This window comes from Dromiciops gliroides, chromosome 4, assembly GCF_019393635.1.
Source record: "Dromiciops gliroides isolate mDroGli1 chromosome 4, mDroGli1.pri, whole genome shotgun sequence".
Taxonomy (NCBI): domain Eukaryota; kingdom Metazoa; phylum Chordata; class Mammalia; order Microbiotheria; family Microbiotheriidae; genus Dromiciops; species Dromiciops gliroides.
The window spans coordinates 136,502,310-136,522,805 of record NC_057864.1 but is presented as its reverse complement, the minus strand read 5'-3'; the positions used below and the strand labels follow the sequence as shown (position 1 = coordinate 136,522,805).

Here is a 20,496-nt window from a genome sequence, read left to right as displayed (position 1 = left end):
TTTATAATCAGAAGATCTGGCTATTCTGGCTCTGCTACACATTACCTGTGTGATCCTTGGCCAACTGTCTTCCTTCACCTATCTGGAAATACCCCATCTGTAAAGTGAGGTGGTTGGACTAGATGACCTTCATACTTGGTATATGAAGAAATTTGGGAAAATGCAGTTATTACTTTATGATTAGTTAAAAATGTGGGTAGGATACCAGGAACTCATCAGCAATCAGGAAGTTTCTTGATTGGTTGAAAGTGAGTATGGGGGTTATAAACCAGGAGCAAAGGCAAATTCTAAATTGGTATGGTTTCCCAGGATCGAGGTCTCTGTTTTTATTGTGAGGGAGATTCTAAGAGAGGGGAGATTGGGAACTAGATTGCACCAAGATGCCATTTGCAAAAGAAAGGCAAAATCTTTGACGAGAGATCCCACTGCCCAGCAAATACCCCAAGTAAGAAAGAGAAAGAAAGGCTCTATATATGCCAAAATATTCATAGTATTCAGATTTTTTTTGTTCCCTTTACCCCCATGATTTCTTGATGAGCAAATAACTTCTACCATTGGTGACCAGCAACTGCTCTGCATCTTAAGAGATTTAAAGTTGCCATATGAATTTCCCAGAGTCTGGTAGCCAGTATGTCTTGGGTGGAATTTGAATGCAGGTGTTCCTGACGACACTTTTGGGAGGTAGCATAAAGCTGGAAACAAAGTAGGTTCTCAATGCTTGGGGGAATGACTGAATAAATTATGGTATAAGAATTATGTCAGAAGACAGGGAAGAATGAGAAATTCAGAGAAACATGGGAAGACTTGTATGAACTGAATGAGGAACCAAGTGGACAACATGCACAAATACTGCAATAATATAAGTGCAATGCACCTCCCCCCCCAAAACAAAAACAAAAACAACACTAGAAGTCAAAATATAGGGTAGTTGTAATGACTCTTTCTTTTGGTAGCTGGGTGGGTAACTATGGACATAGACTGTCAGATTCAGTCATTATTTTTCTTTGTGACCAGGAAGGGCATATCTGGAACTTACTGGCATAAAATCAAAAGAAATAAAAAATTAAGGGAAAAAACAATTTGGGTGTAGTATACCTTTGAGATCACAGGGCTAGGCAAGCTTAAAAACTAAAAAGGTGAGAGGTTTGCAGTCATCATCACTTAAATTTAAAAAACAGTGAAAGAAGAAAGCCCTTGGGTAGGGCTTTCCAGATTGGGCAGGGTAGGGTCTCCTGGATCATTTCCAAGGAGGAGCTAATTCCTTGTTGACCAGAAGTTTCCTAAAGCATTAGCTCTTCCTTGGAAGTAATCCAGGAGGGTTCTGGCTTTAACCATGGGTTTTCTCCTTTCATTGCTTCCTAAACTTGGCTGTTCAAGTGTAGGATCTTGAATTTAAGACAAAGAAAAAGTAACATGACTTTTTACAGCAGACAGTAAGTTTGAGCAATTCATGACTACTTGGAGGTAGTAATGTGCCAAAATATAGATTCAGAAAATATTTGGATGAATCATGGATGATTGGTTCCTAAGAGCATATTAAGAGAATCTAGAAACGTTTAAGCGTATGTCTCTGGCCTCCAGAGACTGACATCATAGGAGGCTTTCACCAAGTATCTTTTAGTGACAACGTCAGAGACAGAATACTGGCCTGAATTGGCAAATTCAATAAATATTGTGCACTATGTACAAGAAATTGGGGATACAAAGGTTAAAAAGAAAAAAACCCACCCCAAACCCCCTTCTCTTTAGGGAGTTTATAGTCTGTTGATTTTCCTTAAAATTCCATTTCTTCATGTTATTTATCTACAGAAAGTGGTCTCAAAAGAGGCTTGCAGATTTCACAGGCACTCTTTCCTTTTGGAAAAAAAAAATAGTTGTGTCTAAGAGGTTTCTAGAAAAAATTGAGGAATGAGCTATCACCTTCAGATTCCTGGGAAGTAGGTAATTTCTACTATTATCAAATACATTTAAAAATTTGTTGGTGGAGGGGCAGCTAGGTGGCACAGTAGATAGATCACCAGCCCTGGAGTCAGGAGGACCTGAGTTCAAATCTGGCCTCAGATACTTGACAATTACTAGCTGTGTGACCCTGGGCAAGTCACAACCCCAATTGCCTCACCAAAAAAAAATTGTTGGTGGGGGGAAGCCATATATGACTACATATCGTCATGCCAAACAAAAGTTGTCCCACTAATTCTATATGGACTTTGTTGGGGGAGTTCAAGAACTGTGCTAATAGTCTACATAGCCCAATGAGCAAAGCATCTGAGACTTGATTAAGTGTTTGATTTCCTTTTCTTCTGTGATAATTTTCTTCCTCCCACAACTCTATCTTTTCTGTGATTTATCTATTTTATAATACAATAAACAAAGAATGGTAGTAGCCCAGTGTATTATTTCTTAATCAGGAGGATCAGACACATCAGCTTTACTTGATATTGAAAGTAATGATTATTAATAACCAATCATTTGAGGAGAGCCAGAGTTTGCCCCTTTTTCTAAAGTCCTGATTTCAAAATTTCAGTCTCTTGAAGGACATTATTGATAATAAGATATTTTGGAACACTACTTACTAACTTTCTTAAACAATCTTGTTCAGAACCCATGCAGGTGGGGAAACCATTGTGCTCTACTCAGGTTTGAGTGGGGATAAATTCTTTGAATAGATTGCCCAAGACTGGGGGGTAACTTATAAGTAAATGACATAATCAAAATTCATCTGAATAGGTTCGGCCCCTTCTTGTAATATTCATTCTCTCATTAATTGTTGATCAGTCAGAATTGATTGTCATCCTTGGGAACAGTCCCTATGGAACAATGGATACCTAAGCTGTGAATAGCCTGCCATGATTGTCTTTGGTCAGAGAGAGATGGCTAAATGACCGTTAATGGCTGCCACTATTAATAAAATTATTAAATTACCAAGAAATTGCCCCTTCTACCTTTTAAAATGACATACTATAAAGAAAATCATGGACATATTGCCTCAGTAAAGTAGTGAGTTACCTCCTCATTGGAGGTTTTCATTGGGCCACTGGAAGTCCATTTATCAAGTGTGTTGTAAGAAGGGACTCAGCTTCCTTGCATGATATTGGAGGGCCTTTCTAATACTGAGATTCTGTGTGTAAGAATAGGACAATGAAAGAGGAAGCCAGGGCATGAAAAAATAGCATTAAATGAGCTTTAAAATACCTGACCAAGGTATCCTTATATTTGTAAAAATTTAGTGATTGTATTATTAGTTTAATGTTAGAATGGATGGGGTCATTATAAATCTCTCAGGTTTCCAACAATGGATATTGTACAGGAAACTCACTCTCTTGAGAATGACGTCCTTTCCTGAAGCAGTATCTAAAACAAGTCAACAAATAACTACCACCACTACCAAACTTGTTCCCCTTCCCCTCAAAAAAATGGACTGGGACTTGTTCTGGTAGCAACACCAAAGTGATTTATTTGGAAAGTTTTCAAGCAATTCAAGCAAGAAATTTAAGGGAGCAGGGAAGTTTCAGGAGATAAAGCCATCACGTGATTCAACAGAAGTGAAATGTCTTGAAAGCTATGTGTTGGAGGCACTGATTAGAGCACACAGACTAGAACATAGACTTAAACCTATGGTGAGGGGTTACACGGAAGTAGTACAGATTTTGTATTTAGACATTGGAGTATTTTTTTGTTTGTTTTGGGTAAGGCAATTGGGATGAAGTGACTTGCCCAGTTATAAGTGTCAAGTGTTTGAGGCCGGATTTGAACTCAGGTCCTCCCGACTCCAGGGCTGGTGCTCTATCCACTGCACCACCTAGCTGCTCCCATTGGAATATTTTTTAAAACTGATTTTGAATTTTGAGCAATCATGGATTTGGGCCTACATAGGGAGAAATACAAAGGGCCAGATTATAAAAAACTTTTTTGCTGCTTTGTTTATTAAGTCAGACTTTGCAGATAGGTTTTAAACAGGATTTCCTGAGCTACATGGGTCCTTTATACAAGGTACAAGCAGAGACAACTTATAGGACAGAAATTCTCTATAGCCTCAGAGGATTTAAGTATAGTCTTTTCTCAAAGTGGGGCACAGGACAAATGATGTCTCCATTTAAGTCTCTCCCTACTCTGTGACTCTGTTGAAGTGTTTGCCATTTAAACAATTTCAACTTTCATTCTTTTCTTCAGTAAGATTATATTTTATAAATGAATCCATTCCCATTCTGAAAAACAGAGGCCTGGTTTACAACAATCCTTTCTAAGGGCTTTACATGGTTTAAAAAAAGAAAAGAAAAGAAAAGGACCAAAACAAGACAGTTGCTTGGATTTTGTTCATTGGTTCTATTCAGTTTATGGCAGCCCAGCCTGTTTTTCAAGGGAGAAAACAAATCCCACTTACTACAGTTTGTTGAATCACTTCAAGGACAATTACCTCCTACCCAGATGAGGGCTGAAGGTGTTTGCAGGAGCCTGGGCCAAAGCTCTGCCTACGCTCAGGGTTGACCGTGAGCAACGAGCAGCCAAACATCTCCTGGGAGGCATATGTCATATACACAAAACCATCCTCATCCTTGTAATCTCTGTAGATCTCTGCCATGGTGACACTCATGCTTGCTAAACTCTTGTTGTTCACCAGGAGGTAAAAGGCTTCAGTGGCTGTCAGAACCATTCGACTCCTAAGACGGGAAGGGAGGAGGGGGTTAGCCTGAGAATAAAGAAGGCTACAGCTTTAAGAAGGAAGGAAATATGAATTAAGTACCTACTAAGTGCCAGGCATATGCTAATCGCTTTACAAATATCTCATTTGATCCTCATAATCATTATCTCCATTTTACAGTTGAAGCTTTGTTCCTGGTCATATAACTCAGAAGCTTTAGAGGATGGATTCAAACCCAGATGCTTCAGACTTCAAATTAAGCACTTTTTTTTACTGTACCTTGGCAGAAACTGAGACCCAGAAAAGTGTGTGTAGGGTCGCACACAATAAAGAGTATGGATATGTAAACCAGTGTTCTCACTCCAAATGTAGAGCTTTTTATGTACACCAGGAGAAAGGAGTGGTCCCTTCCTTACCCCAGTTAAAAATTTAAAAAAAAATTTTTTTAGTGAGGCAATTGGGGTTCAGTGACTTGCCTAGGGTCACACAGCTAGTAAGTGTTAAGTGTCTGAGGCCGGATTTGAACTCAGGTACTCCTGACTCCAGGGCCGGTGCTCTATCCACTGCACCACCTAGCCGCCCCCCCTTACCCCAGTTTTAAAAGGGGGTGATTGGGCATTAATAGCACCTGTGCTTCCTCTAACTTGACCCATTGAGGATATAGCCCCAAATAATTCTGCTCAAGAAGTACTTGCATGTCCATATAACCATCCCTTAAAATACTGCTTTACATTTATGTGTCCCTTTTATCCTTTCAGCAAAATGTTCACATCCAGTGTTTCCTCTGAGACTTAGAACAATCTTGTACCATATGTGAGTCAAATATTAACACCTCATAACAGGAGTGAGAATAACAAGACTCAGGAAATGACCTGCCTATGGGCATCTCTATGGCACATTGCTTGGAACACTGGGCACGGCCACATCCAAATCCAGCTTCAGATACTTGCTAGCTGTTTGGCCCTGGATAAGGCTGCTCTCTGTCTGCTTCAGTTTCCTCAAATGTAAAGCAGGGATGATAAGCACCCACCTCTAGGACTGTTGTGAGGATTAAATGAGATGATATTTGTAGAGTGTTTAGCACTGTGCCTTGCACATACATAGTAGATGCTTAATAAAAGCTTGTCCCCCTTCTTTCCTATTGGCACGCAGCCAGTCAGTGGCAGAGCAGGGAATAGAACCCTGGGCTCCTAATTTCCACCCCTAGCTTCTTTTTTTCCAGATCACACTGGGGCCTTTCTGTAATGTTCCTTATTTTTGAAATTTAAATTAAATTTTTTTGCTTGGCAATGAGGGTTAAGTGACTTGCCCAGGGTCACACAGCTAGTAAGTGCCAAGTGTCTGAGGCCGGATTTGAACTTAGGTCCTCCTGAATCCAGGGCTGGTACTTTATCCACTGCACCATCTAGCTGCCCCTCTGTAATGTTCTTTAAAAACATTTGAATTCTTTTTCTGTTTTTACATCATGTTCATTCCCAAATATATCCTCCTTTCTCTCCCTAATATGTCATCCATTCTTTGTAACAAAGGAAGAAAAAACCCCCCATTTCAACAAAACTAACTTACACATCAACTCAATCAGGATATTTACACAATATTACATACTCATAGACCCTCACCTCTACAAAGTAGGGAAGGGGGAGCATCTTTCTCCTCTCTTTTCTAGGGTCAAGCTTGGTCATTAAAATTTCTAACAAGTTCTTTTGAAAAGCAGCTTCAGCTTCTATAAGATGAGTCCTGGAAAGCTGTCTACTTTGTGGTTAAAATTCTGCCTCTGATTGTATGACCCTGGGTAAGTCACATAACCTCTCAGGACTTTAGAGGTAGCTTTCTAAAACTAAGTTTCAGCACTCAGAGCTGTATTGGTTGAAGAAGTTTCCTTATATCAAGTTTCCAACACCAAGGAAATCACAGGTACAGTCACTATCCTTAGGTACACTATTAGCTGGGTAAAATGTACAAGGCCATTTTCTAGTCAATTGAGAAAGAGAATACAGATAACATAGACTACTCAGAAATATTAAATAAACAAGCATTTTTTTTTGCCATGGCCTTGGAAATCTTCAGTTTAACCAATACATTTCAGTTCTGTCCCACCACCAAACATTTCTGTCAGAACTATTAAAGCAGAACAACTATATTTTTAGTTTCCTCCTAATTGTCTCTATCCAAGTCCCAGTGCAGATGCTGAGAGGGAACTGATGGGTTAAGTATATTCAACGAAGGGAAGGGGAGAAACTGGGCACCTGGATAAGCACTGAAGAGCCACCAGTGTTGATCTCTACCTATAGCTTTAACTCTGCATTTAAAACACCTTTGTTTTTCTGTTAAACACTCCAATATCATTTGGGAGAAGTCATTGTTGGCATTTGAACTAGTAGTTGATGATTACAAATTCTAATTCTGCCACAGCATGGTGGCACATATCTGCAATCGCTGTTACAGAGAGGCAAAGGCTGGTTAATCAATAATTCTGAGGTGTAATAGGGAAGAGGATGGGAATAAAATTTTATATAGTGCCTACTATGTGTGTACTAAGTTCTTTAAAAAAAAACATCTCATTTGATCCTCATAGCAACCTTTACATTTGAAGAAACAGAGGCAAATAGAAGTTAAATAGCTTTACCAAAGTCACACCAGCTATTCTGAGGCTGGATTTGAATTTGGGGCTAGATTCCGTGCCCAGCACTCTATCTACTGTACCACGTGGTTGCCCTTAAAGACCAATGTATATCCACACCAACTATGGTATGGCTATGGTAATAACCATAATGGTAATAGCTAGCATTTTTATAGTACTTTAAGGTTTGTAAAGCAATTTAAAAATATCATCTCATTTGATCCTCATAATAACCCTAGAAGGTAGGTGCTTTAATTATCATCCTTATTTTATAGATGAGGAAACTGAAGTACCAGAGAGGTGAAGTGATTTACTCAGGGCCACACAGCAAGTAAGTGTCTGAGGGAGCATTTGAACTCAGGTTTTCCTGACTCCAGGTCAGGCACTCTAGCCAGGACAGAAGGCTAACCGGCTGTCTAAAGAATCGTGGTCTACCTAGGTGGGAAAAACAAGGCAGGTCAAAGTTTCAGTGCCAATCCATAGTAGGTCATCCCACGACTAGCCATTGTACTTCTAGCCTGGGGGAGATAGGGAGACCTAGTGTCCAAAAAAACCCAAAACCCAACACCAAAAAGCCAAACCAAACTTATTTTACTCTTTGCTTCCCCTCAATTTACATAGGGGTAACTTCAACACAGTAACTTCCTTGACAGGAATAGAGAAAAATAGAGTACAAAGAACTATACTAGAAATAGCATCAATAAGACTGCTGCCTCCTCCTTCCAAAAATAAGGAGAGGGACCTTCGTCCCTTCTCAATTTTCTTGACCTCGTTTGGTTTATTCACATTTTAAAAGTGTCTTGTTTTGTTATGAATTTAAGCATCATTGGCTCACACAAGCATTTCAATCTAGAAAGTACAAGGAAGAGAATTGTATAAGAAACTATGATCACATTCTGCCTTATATTACACTTATGTGTGTACACCTGGTCCTATTACTAAATGGTAAAATTCTTTGGCACAGCCTGTTGTGGTTTCATCCTTGTAGCACCAGCTGCTTGGTTGAGTGCTTCCAACGTAGTAGATGCTTAAGCAATGATCATCGAATTAGATGTTGGGAGAAAACTGCTTAAGTTATAAAACTCCCCAAGGAAAGTCCCTAGTTTCCTTTTTTTTTTTGGGGTGGAGAATTAAACAGTAAAACCTCTTGGACATCTATTTTTTTTTTTTAGTGAGGCAATTGGGGTTAAGTGACTTACCCAGGGTCACACAGCTAGTAAGTGTTAAGTGTCTGAGGCCAGATTTGAACTCAGGTACTCCAGACTCCAAGGCCGGTGCTCTATCCACTATACCACCTAGCCGCCCCATTGGACATCTATTTTAAATTCAAATACTTTTTATTGAATCCATAGGGCGGATAAGGATAGTACTTAGTACAGTGCCTGACACATAGTAGGCACTTCATCATAAATGCATATTGATTGATCCATAGCTAAGGCAGCTTGGGTCTAATTCTAATGCTTTGTGGATGAGTTCTGGCAAGTTATCTAGGCTCCACGGACCTCAGTTTCCTCATTTGTAAAATGTGGGGATTGGACTATATGGCCTCCCAGTTCCATTCCAACTAGAGCTTTGTGATCCCATGTGTCAATTCCACCTCTTTCTGCTTGGCTTCAAGAAGGCCAATATCTTTTCTGGTCTTTCACACTTCTACCCTATTTTCCTGGTGGAGGAGGAAGGGGAAGAGGGTAGCAGGTACTATTACTACTACTCTAAGGTGCTCAGGTTGTTGTTTTGTTTTGTTGGGGGTGGGGAGGGAGTTGAGACATATGGACACAGAGGACAGTAACACCGAAACACAGAGAGACACCGAGACATACGAAGAGATAGACAGACACATGTCAACAGAGAGGTACAAAGATATCGATCTCTCTCTCTCTCTCCACTCAGTCCCACACAGAGAAAACAGAGACAAAAAGACACGGATATACAGAGGGAGCCAGAGAGAGACAGAAAGCACACAGTAATTATGAATTTTCTTTTCTTTTCTTTTCTTTTTTTTTTGGTGAGGCAATTGGGGTTAAGTGACTTGCCCAGGGTCACACAGCTAGTAAGCGTTAAGTGTCTGAGGTCGGATTTGAACTCAGGTCCTCCGGAATACAGGGCCGGTGCTCTATCCATTGCGCTACCTAGCTGCCCCTTTCTTTTTTTTTTTTTTAATGCATAAATCAGAGTGACTTTTAACAGTAGCATCTTCCCCGCCCCGCCCTAAGCTCTAGATAGATTCTTTTTGAATTTGGGAACAAATTCCACAAAGGGCAGAAATAAAACAAGCCTGTCAGGTGATTTAAAAAAAGAAGCACCTGTGACTTTAGGCCAACAAGTAGTGCTGGCTTTAGGTCTGCCAAGCTGGAGCTCTCTAGGCTACGGTTCTTCAAGAGGTTAACTACAAGTTCAACATTTCCTGGCCACCCTGCAGAGAAAGGGTGAATCACAGACAGACTCCCCCCTCCCAGAGCCTGTCCAAGAGAAGCACGAAAGCGGTCTTTTCCCTGACTCCTCCCACCCCTCCCGTACATTCACGGCAGTGTCTCTAGTTTTGCTACCTACCTAATGATAGTTAGAAACTGAGTCATGGTCAGCTCCTGGGGAACGAGGAATTTGGTTTTGTCCAGCAGGGGAAGGTATTTCTCCTTCTGATAACGTTCAACTATCACCTGTTAAAACGTTTAAACATAAATTGAACCAAGGCCACCTGCTCCCCTCTGAGTGGAACTGAACAGGATCTCTTTGCCTGGAAGCACCGAGTTCAGGTGGGAGTTGGTGAGCGGGTATATCACGGGGCCCTGTGGTTGTTCCAATGCTCTACTCATCAGGGCTCACGGTAGTACCATTCCCCCACCCACCTTCTGCGACAGGGACCTCCTCCTTACCGGTATCTTGCTTGGGAACTTTGCCCGGATCCCAGCAACTTCCTCTTTTCTGGTTGCTGCAAAAGTACAAATGGCATACGAAGAGTTAATCAAACAAATGAATGAGGTCTGTATTCATCCTTTCTCCTCTTTCCCCACCTCTCTTGCCCCTTTGTTGTACCTAAACTTTTCCGTTGCTTGAAAGGTCGAATGGATTGGTTTTTCTGCTGAGGTTGCATTTTACTCAACAGGTTTTCTGTGAGGATTGACTTAATGCAAATTTTAAAATTGCCCAGTAACTCCGTGCTATGCTACTTCTTTTTCTCCAGCTGCTTTCAAACTGTCTGCAGGAGCCTAATGAAGTACCTTATATAGTCCTGGGTGTGACATCATGCTTTCCCCCTCCCCTTTTCCCCCACCCCTCACAACCCAAACCCACAGCCTGTGCAGTAAGAGGTCAGCCTCACAGATGGAAATGGAAAAGCCGGTCTGTTTTAGTCAGAAAACGTCCAAAGTTGCTTTGCTCATTATCAGAAAACATTTTCCCCTCTAAGACTAAAGAAATTAAGCCCTCACCACTATCTTCCTAGCCCAGTCCATGAAATTCCTGAGTGAAAATCCCATATACTAAATCTCTTTGGGTATTTGAATAACTGTACTCTCGGGTGGAGTCCAAGCTACTGTCTTGTGCTCAATTCTGCTCTCTGGTTAAGTGTTCTAGTAAAGCCGACTTTTGAGTTTGCTCTCTAATCTAGCATATCATTTTCCCCCTGGTAGAATTCTATTGAGGGATGGATGGCATAAGAGATGGAAGATAGGTATTGTTACCAAGACTCCCTATTTTATAGATGAAGAATTTGAGCTAGCTATTACCTTTTACTAGCCACTCAGGTTTCAAACTTAAGAATCACCTTTGACTCCTTTCTGTTCAGCACCTGCATGTAATCACAGTTCCTGAACACTATCAGTTCTGTCTCCTTCTCCAGGTCTTTTGCATCTCTTAATCTTATTCAGTGTTAACCTGCCTTGTTCAAGTTCTTCATTATCTTGCTGATGGGACTGTTTCAAAAACCTAACTGATCTTTCTGTCTCAGTTTTCTCCCTTGCCATAATATATAAAACCAGCTCTTAGTTTTATTTATTAATTCTATAGTTTTCTTACTTTCAATTTTATTAATCTCTCTTTTGATTTTCAGGATTTCTAATTTAATATTTAATTGGGGGTTTTAAATTTGTTCTTTTTCTAGATTTTTTAGTTGCATGCCCAATTCATTGATCTTCTCTTTATTTTATTCATGTAAGCATTTAGAGATACAAAATTTCCCCTAAGAACTGCTTTGGTTGCATCCCATAAGTTTGGGTATGTTGTTTTATTATTGTCATTCTCTTGGATGAAGTTATTGATTGTTTCTATGATTTGTTGTTTGACCCACTTATTCTTTAGGATGAGATTATTTAGCTTCCAATCAATTTTCAGTCTATCCTTCCATGGCACTTTATTAAATGTAATTTTTATTATATCATGATCTGAGGATGCATTTACTATTTCTGCCTTTCTACATTTGACTGTGAGGTTTTTGTGCCCTAATATGTGCTTAATTTTTGTGTATGTGCCATGTACCACTGAGAAAAAGGTATATTCCTTTCTATCATTTTTTTTCTCCAGACATCTATCATATCTAACTTTTCTAAAATCCTATTCACCTCACTAACTTCTTTCTTATTTATTTTGTGGTTAGATTCATCTAGTTCTGAGAGGGGAAGGTTCAGATTCCCCACTAGTATAGTTTTGCTGTCTATTTCCTCTTTTTTTTTTTTTGGCGGGGGAATGGGGGTTAAGTGACTTGCCCAGGGTCACACAGCTAGTATGTGTCAACTGCCTGAGGCTGGATTTGAACTCAGGTACTCCTGAATCTGAATCCAGGGCAGTGCTTTATCCACTGTGCTGCCTAGCTGCCCCCTGTCCATTTCCTCTTGTAACTCATTTAACTTCTCTAAGAATTTGGTGCATATATGTTAAGTATTGATATTACTTCATTATCTATGGTACCTTTTAGCACAATGTAGTTTTCTACCTTATCTATTTTAGTTAGATCTATTTTTGCTTTTTTTTTTTTTTTTTGGTCTGAGATAAGGAGTGCTACCCCTGCTTTTTGACTTCAGGTGAAGCATAATATATTCTGCTCCAACCTTTTACCTTTACTCTGTGTGTATCTCTCACCTTAGGACACTGGAGGAAAACAACATATAACTGTGAAGCTATGTTTGAACTCATTGAAGGAATGAGATTATCTGTCATATGTGTTTCTTATAAACAACTATTGCAGGATTCTGATTTTTAATCCACTCTGCTATTCACTTCAGTTTTATGGGAGAGTTCATCCCATTCACAATTAAGATTACTGTTTATTCCCTACATCCTCTTTTTTCCCTTTGTAAGTACTCTTTTTTTCTTCTTTCCCCCTATTCCTTCTCACCAGTGTTTTGCTTCTGACCACTGCCTCCCTCAATCTGCCCTCCCTTTTATAAGCCACCCTTTCTTTCTTTCCTCTTTCTTCCCCTGCTTCTGCCCTCCCTTCTCTCAGTACCACCCTTTTTGCCATTCCCCTTTTACTTCCTTAAAGAGTAAGCTAAGTTTCTTTATCCAAATGGGTGTATATGTTATTCCCTCTTTGAACCAAATCTGACAAGAGTAAGGTTGAAACAATGCTCACCCCTCCCTTCTTTCCCTCTATTGTAATAGGTTTTTTGTGCCTCTTCATATGAGGTAATAACCTCATTCCACCTCTCCTTTTCTCTACTTCCCAGTCTCCTTTTATTCTGCCCCTTAAATTTCTTTATATCATCAAATCAACATTTATTTATTAACTTTACCCTAATAGAAATACAGATCTCAAGAGTTAAAAGTATTATCTTCCCTTGTAGGGATGTAAACAGTTTAAACTTATTGAATAACTCCCCCACCCCATTTACCTTTTTATACTTCTCTTGAGTCTTGTATCAGGAAACCTTGGAAGTCCCCTATTTCATTGAATGCCCATCTTTCCCCCTCAAAGATAATGATAAATTTTGCTGGGTAGTTGCTTCTTGGTTGTAATTCAAGCTCCTTTGTTTTCTGGAATATCATATTCCAAGCCTTCTGATCCTTTAATGTTGAAGCTGTTAGGTCCTGTGTAATCCTGACTGTGGCTTCATGATATTTAAATTGTTTCTTTCTAGCTGCTTGGAGTATTTTCTCCTTCATGCGATAATTCTGGAATTTGGCTACAATATTCCTTGGAGTTTTCCTTTGGGGTCTCTTTCAGGAGGTGATTGTTGGATTCTTTTAATGATGATTTTATCCTCTGATTCTACAATATCAGGCAGTTCTCCTTGATGATTTCCTGGAATATGGTGTCTAGATTCTTTTTTTGATCAAGACTTTCAGGTAATCCAATAATTCTTAGATTATCTTTCCTGGATCTATTTTCCAGGTCAGTTGTCTTTCCAATGAGGTATTTCACATTTTTTTTTTTCAATCTTTTGATTGTGCTTGACAGATTCTTTTTTTTTTTTTTAGTGAGGCAATTGAGGTTAAGTGACTTGCCCAGGGTCACACAGCTGGTAAGTGTCAAGTGTCTGAGCCCGGTTTTGAACTTGGGTCCTTCTGAATCCAGGGCCAGTGCTTTATCCATTGTACCACCTAGCTGCTCCCCCCAATTCTAATTTTTAAGGCATTATTCTCCTCAGGTTTCGGACCTCCTTTTCCATTTGGCCATTCCTCCCCCCCCCCACCCCAATTTGGCCAATTGTATTTTTTTTTAAGGAATTGTTTTCTTCAGTCAATTTTTGTGCTTCCTTTTCCAAGCTGTTGACTTTTTTCATAATTTTCTTGTGTAATTCTCATTCTCTCATTTCTTTTCCCATTTTTTCCTCTACCTCTCTCATCTGATTTTTAAAAGCCTGTTTGAGCTCTTCCAAGAAGGCTTTTTGATCTTGAGACCCATTCATCTTCCCACTTGAGGCTTCATGTATAGGCTTTTTGACAGTATTGGCTTCATTTGAGTTTCTGTTTTGGTCTTCCCTGTCACCATGGAAGCTGTCAATGGTAAGGATACTTTTCTGTTTCTTACTCATATTGTAGCCTATTTTTAAACTTATAAAGTTGAGTTCTCCTCATGGGGCACAGGGGCCACTGTTGCAAGCTTCTTGTGCTGGGGGATAGGGGCCTGGTCACTGGCGTTCTGTTCTGAGGCCTCTGTGGCTTTCAGATTCCTCACTGCCCTGGGCTTGCTCCCTGTGCTGGGATGGCTTGGCCAAGGAGCACCAGTCCTGTGGGTGGTTCTTTAGCTGCCAGTTTGCTCTCTCAGCCAGGGCTGGCAGGTCTCACAAATGGCCTGTTATGCCACCACCAGCCTTCTGTACCAGAACCAAGGGGCCTCAGCTACTGATTTATGCTGTGGCAAGGAGCCTCCTGCTGACTTGGCCAGACCCTCTCCTTGTGTGCTGCACTGAGCTGTACTGTGCTGCCCTTCCCTTTTGCTCAAGTGAGACAGACCTTTCCTGAAGTCTTCTAAATTATCTCAAGTTGGAAGATTGTGTCTCTTTGTCTTTTTGTAGGTTTATGTAATTCCAGAATCCGTTTAGAGGCTTGATTTAATGTTGTTTTTAAGGGAAACTTGAGAGAACTCAGGCAGCTTTCCTGGCTTCTCTCCACCATCTTGGCTCTGCCTCTCACCCATAATATATAAATATGTTGTGTTATATTAGTTATGTAAACATATAAATACCCCACTGCCAAAGTCTTCTAGAAATTGTTACTCCTTACTCAAAAATCTTTAATAACTCTCTACTGCTTTTAACATAAAGTCTAAACTCCTCCTTAGTTTGACATTCATGCTGTTCTCTAACCTACCTTCCCAGTCTTATGTTAGACTTATCCTTTTAATTAACTTTATTCTTTAGCCAAACTGACCTACTTACCACTCCTTCACTAGATCCAGTCCTTCCCCATCCCTTTTCTTGTAGCATTCCTTGTGCCTTGATTTAATTCTTTATTATCTGACCTCTTGAAATCCTTTCCAACCATAAAGGTTTAGTTCAGATGCCAAATTCCTAAAAAGCTTTCCGTATTCTCCCTAGCTGAAAGTGATATATCTCTTATTTAATCTTCTATGCAATATTTGAATCTTTCCCATGTACTTATCTTCATAAATATATATTATAGTAATGTTAATAGGAGGTATTAGAGATATTTGTATACATATCCCTTCTTTCCTATTAGACTACAGCTACTTTGAGAAAAGAAATCATGTCTGAGTCATTTTTTATCATTAGTAACTAACTCAGTATTCTACAAATTTGTCATTCAGTTGTTTTAATTCTGCCCTGCTCTTTAAGAACCCGATTGGGGTTTTCTTGCAGAGATATTGGAGTGGTTTGCCATTTCCTTCTTCAGCTCATTTTTCAGATGAGGAAACCGAGGCAAACAGGATTAAGTGACTTGCCCAGGGTCACACAGCTAGTAAGTCTCTGAGGCCAGATTTGACCTCTAGTCTACCTGACTCTAGGCCCAGTGTTCTGTCCACATAGTTGCTCCTACTCTACAAATACTTGTACAATTAAATGGGATACATTTGTTGGGACAAGAATCCAAGACTTTATACTCTCAACATTTTGTGTTTCCTTTTTCATCATAACTGGTGGCTCTGCTTTTATTGTGGTAAAATACTTTGGATGATTTACTTTGAATGTTTTTTTCTCTTCATTTGCTTAAGTCTTCTTAAATATACTTCAAGTTCTTGAAACCTCATCTTGTTCATGAAGCCTTTTCTGATTACTCCAGCTCACAACTATTTAACTCCAATAGCACTTGCCATAGAAGGAAACTTTTTGAATACATGTTTTATTTCCCTAATTAGATAAGTTCATTTACAGTAGGAAACAGTTAAGTGAAACAACATGAAAGAACGCTTGGACTGATATATGCTATATTTTAGGGTTTCTTTTCAAGGATGACGTATGTGCAATAAGCTATTGATTATGCTTTTGATTTCTGGGATATAATTTTTCTGGGGTTGTACATTATAGAATGATTCAAATGGGAATATATTAGGGGTTTGTATGATGTGCAGAAACAAATTTATCAACAAGTCTTTTTTTTTTTTTTGTTAAAGAAGGAATTTTACCACCACATCTAGCATGGTGTCATATATTTAATATACATTAGGTGCTCAAAAAGTATTTGTTGATTGTCACTTCTGTACTTCCACTTTTCTATTTCTCTAATTAGTAGACAATTTTGTTTACATAAAGCTGAAATTTGCCTCTGCAACTTCTACTCATTGCTCCTACTTCGGTTGTCAGGAGCCAATCTGAACAAATCAAATTCTTTCTTTCAGTGTCATATCTTCCCTTATGTCTTCTCTTTTCCAGGCTAAATATCCATAGTTTCTTTAACCAATCCTCACATGGCAAGAACTTAAAGTTCTTTGCCCTCTAGGCTACACTCCTCTGGATTCTTTCCAACTTACAACATACTTTCTAAACTATGGCAATTCATTCATAACTACTTGTTAGGTACATCCATTCAAACAGGTCTGAATCTACCTAATTATACTACTCTGTGTCCTGTATCTCCATGTGTTGTCCATAAGAATAGCCAAAATGATTTGCTAAAATGCAGGCAAAAATATGTGCACTATTCTTCTGATCAAACCAGTTTAGTATATCTATCATAAAGAAAAAGAGATGAGTCTCCCATGATTTGTTTTTAAAATGAAAGTTCCACATTATTTGGCTATGAGAAATTGAGCCATTCTCATGAAAGATCATCACTTTTACCAGCATATCCAGTCTTATGAAGAAACATAGCATAACTTGTTCTTTTTTTTTTTTCTTTGCAGGGCAATGAGGGTTAAGTGAGTTGACCAGGGTCACACAGCTAGTAGTGTCAAGAGTCTGAGGCCAGATTTGAACTCGGGTCCTCCTGAATCCACTGTGCTACCTAGCTGCCTCCTCCCCCCTCCCCTTTTTTTCCCCCCCAAAGGTCTTTATTTACATTAGTGCTCGAATGGGCCAGCTCCCTAATGGAAATGGCCAGCACAACCTGTTCTTGATGATGTGAAGTTATCTCTTTGTGATCACTGCTTCTTTTTATAAATGTCCACTAATCATTCATTTAATAATTTTCCTAGAATTTTGCCAGGAATATAAACCAAGCTTACTGGCCACAGTTTACAGATTCCATTTTCTCCCCTTTTCTGAAGATTAAGACATTCCCCCTTCTCCCTCCCTCCCACATTCATAGTCTACCTCTTCACAAAAAGGAGGATATCACTTTCTTATATCTCTTTTTGGGGTTTAGGCTTAGTCAAAAGTATTAAGCTTTGAATGTGGGGGGAGGTTATTTACATTATTATCAATGTGCATATTGTTTTCCTGGTCCTCCTTGCTTCACTTTGCATCAATTCCCATGAGTTTCCCTGACCATTTATAGTCTTCATACATATTTCTCCTAGAAGAGGAATTTTTATTACAGTCATTTCCACAATTTGTTGAATATTTTGTTCTAGATACCACAAAAATGCTACTTCCAATATTTTGATGGATGTGGAAACTTTCTGCCTTTGATGTACTTGAGGTATATGCCTAGCATTTCTTGATTAGTCTTTCCTCTGCCATCTTGGCTCCACTCCCCCAGAAAGCTCTTGATTAGTCAAAGATCATTCACTACCTCAGCAAATGAAGCTGCTCCTTTTGTCATGGACACAAATTCACCTTGGTTTATAATCAAGGACCTAAAGGAACTGTCTGTAGAAAGCAGATGTTGAGGGATGTTAGAAAAAAATGATTAGAAAAAGAAACAGGAGAAGGATGTCTAGATTTCTGTAGTGAAAGGACTCCAAGGCTAGGCTGGGTTATCTGCCACAGAACTCTCTCTTCTTCAGGAATCTTTCCAAGGGTTTAACCGTGACCTCAGAGAGGCCAGTGTGAGAGTGGTATGATTGTGGAAGCCTCCTGCAATCCCAGATAGGGAATAAATAACAAGACTCAGATAAGACATCCTAATCATTCTAATGATATGATTAAGGAGAATTTTAAATTTCACACAAAAAATGGATAAAATTGTTTTTCCTTTGTTCCAACTCCAGTTAGTTGTACCTGGAAAGAATATTGGACTTCTTTCTTTCTTTCTTTCTTTTTTTTTTTGGCAGCAGAGACCATGATTTAAATCCCACCTCTGATACTAGCTATGTGACCATAGACAAGTCACTTCAGCTGAGTCTTAGTTATCTAATCTCTAAAACTGGATTGATAATCCCTTTAATATCTACCTGACCAGACTGTAGTGAGGATTGAATCAGAGAAGATATGTAAAGGGCTTTGTAAATTTAAGCCACTGTATAAATGTCTATTATTGCTGTTGTTATTATTATGTTATACCACTTGCCCGCAGAATTTCAGACCAATTAATTTAATTAAACACAGAAGATATTTCTCCACTGTCAGATTTCAAGCAAGAGTCAATTCTGGTTTCCATGTTAAAATCAACCACTGATTAATGGTCACTTAAAGTTGGTTCAACTACCCTCTATAAATACTTAGGTTGGCTTCTACAACAGCATCAATGGCAAAAGGTTAATTTAGTTCGACACAAGCTTTTCTTTTTAGGGGGTTACCTAAATTTTTTCTTTTGGTTATTGTATCAAGGTCCAGTGTGCCTCAGTGCTCAGCTAGTTTGTGTGCCTGCTTCCTTTACCACACGGATGGTTCAGTGCTCACATAGGTGCAGTGTCATATAGTGACTGTTTTTTATAAAATCAGATATCAAAATTGACCTGTACAAAACAGATAAAATTAGTTGAGTTAAAAAGCATTTATAACAAGTTACGATGTGCCAGGCATTTTTGTGAGTGCTGGATATACAAAGGAAGGCAAAGGGACAGTCCTTGTCCTCAAGAAGCTGATATTCTAGTGGGGGTGATAACCTATAAACAACTACCTAGATACAAGAAAAATACAGAGAAGATGGAAGGCATAAGCAGCTGGGGGACATGGGGAAGTCTTCCTGGAACAGTGGAATTTGAGCTGAGTCTTGAAGGAAGTGAAGGAACTAAGAGATAGAAGTTAGGTGGCAGAACATTCTAGGTGGGGGACAATCAGGGCCAAAGGCATGGCAGTGGTGAATGGAGAACATCATTCCAAGGACTTCGAGTAGGCCAGTATTGTTGGTATGGATGAGAGAACAGTATCAGGAGGAAGCCTGGAACTATATGATTCTGGAGCTAATGGGGAAGCACTAAAGCTCATTGAGAGAGGATGGGGGAGAGGGGAGGGTGAAATAGTCAGACCTTCTCTTTAGAAAAATTACCTTGGCAGATGAATGGAGGATGGATTGAAACAGAGAAGTTTGAGCAATGGAGACTAGTTGGGGGATCATTACTCACCTATCAGATTTTCTACTTTCTGTCATTAACAACATGCCTAAGGACACAAAGTTCCAGTATTGGGAGTCAATGCCAATTGAAAGTCAGGGAGGAATGAAGGATAAAAAGATTAAACTCAATCTAATCTGGGACTGGGTAGTTCTTTTTAAAATGACCTTACCCTGATTTATTACTTCTAATTTTGCATATCCTTTTCCCCCTCCTCCCTTCCTCTCTTCCATGTTGTAGTAGCCATTCAGAGAGCCCTGGTGGAATTATCCTTACTGGTCATTTTTGGAGGGGGGGGTGGGGCAGCGGCAATGAGGGTTAAGTAACTTGCCCAGGGTCACACAGCTAGTAAGTGTCAAGTGTCTGAGGCTGGATTTGAACTCGGGTCCTCTGGAATCCAGGGCAGCTACTTTATCCACTGCTCCACTTAGCTGCCCCCAGTTATGTCTTATCCATTAAAGCAATTAACAAGTCATTTGATCTCTCTGAGGCTCATCTGAAAAATGGGTACCTTCACTGATAACCTTACTTAAAGAGATATAGAAATGCAAGTAATGAATGATTTAATACAATATCATAAACTGCAATGTTAGAAGTTAATTATTAGTTATTATACAGCAATGAGATTGTTTTATATTGAGAGGAGGTTAGCTGTTTTTAAAGTCTGCACATAATGAAACCTGAAGGATGCTGCTGAATTGTGAGCTAAAAATAGGGTATGTCCCCCAGTAGTGGCTTTCACGTATGTAGGACCCCAAACAGCTGGTCCAAGTCACATGTTAGTGCCAAGGATCCTATTAACATAAGGCAGAACTCTCCTTGTGTGAAGGCATATTCTGCATATGGAAGATGGAAGCAAGAATAAGTGATTAAGTTCTGATCAAGAAAATTCCAAAGGAACCTGTGATGAAAAATGCTATCCACCTCCAGAGAGAGAGAACCAATAAACTCTGAATGCAGATTGAAGCA

At 39.4% G+C, this 20,496-nt stretch overlaps 1 protein-coding gene across 1 annotated transcript; it reads right to left on the bottom strand.

The window, feature by feature from the left end:
• Positions 1 to 4,417: 4,417 nt before the first annotated feature.
• On the bottom strand, positions 4,418 to 10,412 carry MAP1LC3C (microtubule associated protein 1 light chain 3 gamma). Its single transcript, XM_043964739.1, has 4 exons — positions 10,293 to 10,412; positions 10,133 to 10,188; positions 9,810 to 9,916; positions 4,418 to 4,658 (listed from the first exon to the last, which is right to left on the bottom strand). The coding sequence occupies exons 1-4, from the start codon at positions 10,348 to 10,350 to the stop codon at positions 4,418 to 4,420; spliced, it is 462 nt and encodes a 153-aa protein (XP_043820674.1). The 5' UTR covers positions 10,351 to 10,412.
• Between the last annotated feature and the right edge of the window lie 10,084 nt (positions 10,413 to 20,496).

Bases quoted from the DNA above. Each gene is read 5' to 3' on its own strand.
- MAP1LC3C (XM_043964739.1), bottom strand. From the start codon at position 10,350: ATGCAACCTCAGCAGAAAAACCAATCCATTCGACCTTTCAAGCAACGG. The intron at 10,189-10,292 runs GTACAACAAAGG...GTACTTTTGCAG, and splicing joins CAAGCAACGGAAAAGTTTAG to CAACCAGAAAAGAGGAAGTT. The intron at 9,917-10,132 runs GTAAGGAGGAGG...ACGTTTTAACAG, and splicing joins AGTTCCCAAGCAAGATACCG to GTGATAGTTGAACGTTATCA.